We start from the raw sequence: 7145 nt of genomic DNA on the forward strand, positions 1-7145 counted from the left end.
AGGGGCAGGGGCCGGGCGGCCTCCGGGCCTCTCCAGGAAGGCCCCAGTCTCGGGCCTCCAGCGCCCCAGCTTCCTGAGGCGCGGACCCCTGCTTGGTCAGGTAAAGCAAGGGCCGCCCCCATGTCGCTGGCGAGTTCTGCCTCCAAGTTCACGTCCTGTGACCTTGAAGCCCCTCCACTTGGCCATCTTCCATCTCTAACACTTCCCCGGCCCCTTTCTGGGTTTTCCCAAGTTGGACTCACCCCAGGCCCAGAGGTTGACCCAGATGATACCAAAACCAGGAGATCACCAAGGGCAAGCTCAGCGCTGAGGCTGAGCCTTGTTCCTTCACAGAATCTTCTGGTAGGGTCTCTCTGACACCCGGCCCTGCCACCATGGCGCCATTCTCACCTCCCTGTCCTGCTTGGGGCTCTCCCTTGTCAGGTGCCAACTGAGGTAGCAAAACAGGCTGGGGCTGGGGCTCAGGGGCAGAGCGCTTGCCTGGCTGTGGGAGGCACTGGGTTCGAATCTCAGCACCACATATAAATAAATAAATAAAATAAAGATCCATCAACAACTAATAAAAATATTTCAAAAACAAAACATAAGTTAAATCCTTCTAACCTGACGAATCCTTCTCCTGCCTCTGACTTGCGGGCACCTTAATGTCTCCACCTCCCCCCTCATGCCTCTAAACTCCCATCAAAATCTGTCTTCTGCAGAACCCCAAGGTCCACTAGTGTTTTTCAGAACCAAAAAGCAGTGCTTCCCACCCACCCCTGGAAGGAAGGTGCCAGTGCCAGTCTCTGTCTTCAAATGATCCTTTTCAGTGAGTGATATGTGTAAGTCAGCAGGCTTAAAGATGGCACCATGAAAGTCCCCACCCAAGCCTTCTCCTGAGTCCCCTAGGGCAGCCATAACAAAGCACCCACAATAAACAGCAGAAGTGTGTGGGCTGCCAGTTCTGGAGGCTGGAAGTCAGATCAGGACGTGGACAGGGCCGGCTACTTCAGAAGCTGTGATGGGGAATCTGCCCCAGGCCCCTCCCCAACTTCTGGTGATTTTTTGGTGTTCTTTGACTTATGGAGTGTCACCCTCTCACCTCCATCTTCTTGTGGTATTGTGTGTGTGTGTGTGTGCGCGCGCGTGTGTGTGTGTCCCCATTTCCCCATTCTGTAAGGACACCAGTCACACTGGATTAGGGCTCACCCTGCCCCAGTGTGACCTCCTTTTAAATAATTACATTGCAGTACCTTGTTTCCAGGTAAGGTCACATGCCATGCTACTTGGGTTTAGGACTTATACATATGAACTGGGGAGCAGGGGTGGGGGGCACAACAAAATTCAACCTGTAACCACCTCCCAGAGGCAAAACAACCACAGTGTTCTTTCTAGTCAAGCTGGCACACGTCAGGCATTGACATATGCTGTGTGCATTTATCCCCAACAGAAGCATTTTCCATGTCAAAACAGACACAGAACCCTCCTCCTCTGAACTCTGGTTCTCTCTGCAACCCAGGAAGCAGATCAGCTCAGACAACAGGGTTCCCTCTCAAGGTGGACTCAGGGCAAACTTCCCCTCATCCTGGACTGGCACCATCTATGCTCGGAGTCAGATGGATTTTGTTAGTAAGGGGTTCTTACCACGTGGAGAATGTTCCCTGTCAGTAGAACAGCTGCTCTGTGTATGTGTGCGCCTGCGCGTGGTGTGTGCGACGGGTGGAACCCAGGGCCGAGTGCATGCTAGGCACGCACTTTATTACTGAGCCCCTGCCCCGGCTGCCTTATTTTTTAAAAAAAATTTTTTTTAATTGTACTTAGACCCAACACCTTTACTTTATTTATTTTTATGCGGTGCTGAGGATCAAACCCAGGGCCTTGCACTTGCTAGGTGAGTGCTCTCCCTCTGAGCCACAACCCCAGCCCCAGCTGCCTTATTCTTAACAGTTTTGTGGTATTCCAGAGGACACAAATGGTCGTACCATAAATTATTAAGTGGTTCCCTTACTGGTGACTATTTAGGGCTTAATTTCTCCCATCAGGTGTTCCCATAAATAATGATAAAATGAATGTTTGACATAGACATTTTGTACTGTGATGCAAAATGATATCTCCATTTTTCTCTTCCTTTTATTATAAGTGGAGTTAGAAATAATCTTTTCACACATATAAACCCCATTTGTAACTTCCTTTTCTCTGAACTTTCTGTCTACATTATCTTCCCATTAAAAATTGAATCATTTGTTAGCATTTACATATTAGGAAAATCAACCCTTTGTCTTTCATTTTTTCATTAGGGTTTTTATTTTAGTTAATTTTTTTACAATACCTTTATTTTATTTATTTTTATGTGGTACTGAGGATCAGACCCTGGGTCTTGGATGTGCTAGACGAGCGCTCTACTCCTGAGCCTACAACCCCAGCCCCAGTTAATCTGTTTTTTTAAAAATATTTTTTAGTCATCAATGGACCTTTATTTTATTTAAATGTGGTGCTGAGAATCTAACCCAGTGCCTCACACATGCTGGGCAAGTGCTCTACCACTGAGCTACAGCCCCAGCCAAAATCTGTTTTTTGATGTAGAGAAACTTATGATTTTTATCTGGTTGAAGTTATCAATCTTTTTTATGGCTTCTAGATTTTTCTACATATCTAGAAAGGCTTCAGTGGAGAAGCTGTAAGTCTTTTTTAAGTTCTGAATGTCTCAGCCCTGCCTTTCTTCTCTTGCTGAGATGATTCCTAGGCTTAACCCTTATCCTTCTAGTTTCCAGGGAAGGAGATCTCAGTGATGCAAGAGCGTGTTTATCTCTGCATCCTAAAACTGCCCTTGCAAATGTATTTCTGGAGAAATGAGTCTTATAAGAATTCAGATTTCAGATGATGCTCTGCTATCTTATGGAAGTAACTTTTCACCTCTAGGGAGATTCTAGTTGGTTGGTTTGCTGATAGTCAGCTGTCCTGGTCAGGGTGACCTGCAGTATAGATGTATAGGTCTACACGGCTGTTTTCTCAAGGGTGGGGGGATTTTTTTTTTCCTATCCTTAAGCACTTTTTCCTTCTCCTATGTACATGGGTATAAATACAGTCCACAGAGGCTGGGGTAGGGGTTCAGTGACAAAGAACTTACCTGGAACAGGTGAGGCCCTAGGTTTGATGCCCAGCACTTCAAATAAATAAATAAAAACAATTCACAGCCAACCATGGTTGTGCACGCCTATAATCCCAGTGGCTCGGGAGGCTGAGGTAAGAGGATTGCTTTAAAGCCAGCCTCAATAAAAAGCAAGGCACTAAGCAACTCAGTGAGATCCTGTCTCTAAATAAAATACAACATAGGGCTGGAGATGTGGCTCAGTGGTTGAGTGCCCCTGAGTTTAATCCCCAGTACCTTCCTCCAAAACAACAAAACAAAAAATGGGCGACATCACTGCTAGGGTTTCCAGTTCACAAAGTGTTGGGAATTTAACAGACGAAACACTTTGGCAGGCCCCTCCTCACATCTGCTGGGTCCTAGAGAGGGTGCAGGTCCAGCCTGGGCCCTCTGAGCACACTGTGGGTGACTTTGTCTCTGAGCCTCGGTTTCCCCACTCCTGTCCCCCTGGCAGCTGTGGCAAGATCGTGAGTGGGTGTGAGAACATGCTGGTCCAGCAGAACAAGGACGGCACTGGGGAGGTCTGCATGTGGGGCAGGCACATCTTCATGGGCTACCTGGACAGGGAGGACACGACTCTAGAGACCATTGACGAGGATGGCTGGCTGCACTCTGGGGATCTGGGCCGTATGGACAACCAGGGGTTCCTGTTTATCACCGGCCGCATCAAAGGTAGCACTGGTGCCGGGGTCTGGGCTCTGAGGGCCTCTTGCACGTGCTGGTGCAAAGGCTTTCTGGCTTTCCCACCTCCCATGAAGGGCTGTGCAGGACACCCTGGTGGGCATGACCCAGCCTCCTCCTCATGCCCAGGAAAGTCACCCCTCCATCATTTGGCACTCTATCGTCTTCCTTGGGGAGGATGGACCTGGGAGAGACAGGCCCTGAAACACCCATTCCCTCCACTGTAGCTTGAGGATGTGAGGATGCTGATCTACAGAGCCTGAGGGTTAATTGCAATGACATGGACAGGATCTCCCAGGGTTTCCTGGAGAAGGCCCTATGGAAAGTGCTTCTGGGTTTCCAGGACTCACAGTCTCCACTGCCACTAATCAGTCATGCCACCTTGGCACAGCCACAGACGATGCATGAAGGAATGGGTGTGGAATTCCACGTGATTTTATGTGTCACAAATAATCCTCCTTTCACTTCCTTTTGTCCACTTGGAAAATACATATTTTAAAAAATAAACATTTTTGGCTTATAGCCACACAAAATTGAGCAATGGGCCAGATTTGGTGCACAGAACTATGTAGTTGGCCAACTCATATAGAAAGCATTTGGTATCAAATCTGACATAGGCAGTAACTATTCAATAAATGGGCCATGTTAACATTATTTCTTGTGATGAGTGACAGAAAACTCATTTCAAATTGAGTGGCAAAGCAAAACTGTTGGCTAAATATAACTGAAAAATCCAGAAGTTCTAGCTTCAGGCATAGCTGGATCCAGGTACCAAAATGACTTCACAATGAATCTTTTTCCTTCTCTGTGCTAATGCCATTGCTAATAAAGTGGTTCCTGTTTTGTGGCAAGAAGGCTACCAACAGTCTAGGTTCATTTCTAACTCCAACGGAAAGAGAGTAGTATTTCCAGTAGTTCCAGTGCAAACACTGTATGTCTGGCTTTCATTGGACTAATGGAGAAAAGATTATCAAGAGGAGTGCATGTGTCTCAGAATGAGTCTCACTGTAGGGGGTGGAATATGCCAACTTGTTAAACCTGGTCATCCCTGTGGTCCACCCCACTCAGGCCAACTGCATGAAAGAGCAGATTGCTAGTGAAACAGCCAGTGCTGTCCCCAGGGAGGGGTCCCTGGGCAGGCCATGCCACAGAGGTGTTCTGCACCATCACAGTGAAGATGCTGTTGGGACAAATGGCCATTGTAAGGGCAGCTTTGCCAGGTCCTGGGACAGGAGGAGACAGGATCACAGAACGAAAGAGTAAATTTTTCTGGGTCTAGGGTAGGAGGAGATGTGAATTCTGGAGGTGAAGATTTCTGGAGACTGGGCAGAGGAAGAAGGATTCTTAGAGAATTAGGGATGCCACACACGCCCCCAGGGTAAGTCTGGAACTAGACTCCTAGGTGGCCAGGCAATGGATGCAGCAGCAAGAGACAGACAGAGCCTGGCCCCAGGGGCTTCACTAGCCTGTAAGCAAGACATGAGAAAGGCCAGGACAGGCCCTGGGGGCCAGGCAGGAACTCGGACTGGGATTCTTGATGGGAAAGCAAGTGACTAGGGAGGTGGGGCCAGGGCCTGCATGCTCCTGAGATTTTGGCAGTGAGTGTCATCTGCCATTCTGTCCCCATACCAGTGGGGGTTTCCTGTTGTCATGGGTGGGCCTGGTTGAGCCAAGCCTTGTTGCAGAACTCCTCATCACTGCTGGTGGTGAAAACGTGGCCCCCGTTCCCATCGAGAACCTGGTGAGGGAGAAGATCCCCATCATCAGTAATGCCATGCTGGTGGGCGACAGAGCCAAGTTTCTGAGCATACTGCTGACGCTGAAGGTGAGGTGGGCCCCTGCTGTCCCCTGGGGCCTCCACAGCCAGCCTGGCCTGGCCCCAGGGCCGGGAGCTGGCCTGCAGGTTCAAGATCACTTCTTGGTCTTCAGGGTCTGGGTTGGATTGGGCTGGCCAAGGAACGTGTGTGGTGACAGGGCTGTCCTGGGGTAGTGTGATAGGTGAGCGGATCAGGTGAGCGGATCAGGTGAGCGGAGCACCCCTGAACAAGCTGAGCTTGGAGGCCATCAACTTCTGCCGGAGCCTGGGCAGCCAGGCAGACACTGTGACCGAGATCGTGAGGCAGCAAGACCCACTCATCTACGAGGCCATCCAGCAAGGCATAGACGCTGTGAACCTGGAAGCCACCAGCGAGGCACAGCGGATCCACAAGTGGGTCATCTTGGAGAAGGACTTCTCCATCCAAGGCGGAGAGCTTGGTGAGTGGGCTGGACAGCTGACGATGCCGACCTCAGAGGCTGGTCCCTTGCCGGCATCTGGGCCATGTGGCTTCTTGGGGGTCAGAGGGCTTGTGGGTCTTGGCCGTGGGATTCTGTCTCCTGGTCAATGCTGCAAGTATGGAATTTCCTTTCCTCCATGACTCAATCGATTTCTCCATTCTCAACAGGTCCAACAACAAAAATGAAGAGGCCATTCATAGCCCAGAAATACAAAACACAAATCGAGAACTTCTACCAGTGACTGCCCAGGCAGAGCCTTGCTGCCCCAGTGGTGAGGTCCAGTTGCTTGGCTTTGCTGGGTTCTGCACTGACTGTCCTGCGGGCTCTGCTGATTGGCAGGAGTGGGTAGAATCTCTACCTGGGGCGAATCACAGTGGGTTCTGGGTAGCGTCTGGCCTCACTCCTGCTCCCCTCCCCAAGGTGTGGAGCCTCCTTCACAGCTGGTCTGTGAGTGGACAGCCGCACTCTGCCTCTTCTGCTTCCTGCAAGGAGGAAGTGTGTGACCCTCGTGCTCAGGATGGCATCTTCCTGAAGCCTCCACGTTCACTGGCTTGTTTGGAGAGGGCCTCTGGTCAGAAACCTTGGTGGAAGTTTCACCTGCCAGGAACCCAAAGAACGAGCAGTGCCTCCCTTCTCCCCTCTGCCCCAGGTCATGTCCCGGGGCTTCCACTCCACCACGTGTCTCCAATGGGGATTCTGGGCAGTGCCAGCAGAGAACGTGCCTTCAGCTGTCCCCAGGCCACGTGACCCTTGTGTGGGCAGACCTGTTCTCTGCTGATGCCCCACACAGCCCACTGGTAGGAGTCTGTTGGGGCTGCCATAATAAAAGAGCACAGGCCTGGGCCTCAGAGAGCAGGGACTTATTGTCTCAGAGTTCTGGAGGCTAAAAGAGATCAAAGCACCAGCGGGGTTGGTCCCGTCAGGGGACACATGGGACCTGTCCAGCCTTGCTCCCTAGCATGCAGATGGCCGCCTTCTCCCACACCTCGTGTCTTCCCTCCATGCATCTGTGTCTGAATCTCTTCTTAAGGACAGCAGTCATGACTGGACACAGTTATGC

General features: G+C 50.4%; 1 protein-coding gene across 1 annotated transcript in view; it reads left to right on the forward strand.

Annotated features, from left to right (window-relative positions):
* LOC107157462 (long-chain-fatty-acid--CoA ligase ACSBG2-like) overlaps nt 1–6489 on the forward strand; it is a 22900-nt gene extending 16411 nt beyond the window's left edge. The window contains 4 exon segments of the mRNA XM_048812630.1: nt 3582–3799; nt 5494–5633; nt 5902–6064; nt 6253–6489. Coding sequence (XP_048668587.1) covers nt 3582–3799; nt 5494–5633; nt 5902–6064; nt 6253–6326 — 595 coding nt within the window. The 3' untranslated portion in view covers nt 6327–6489.
* Nucleotides 6490–7145: the final 656 nt, after the last annotated feature.

The sequence above is a fragment of the Marmota marmota genome, unplaced genomic scaffold, assembly GCF_001458135.2.
Source record: "Marmota marmota marmota unplaced genomic scaffold, marMar, whole genome shotgun sequence".
Taxonomy (NCBI): Eukaryota; Metazoa; Chordata; class Mammalia; order Rodentia; family Sciuridae; genus Marmota; species Marmota marmota.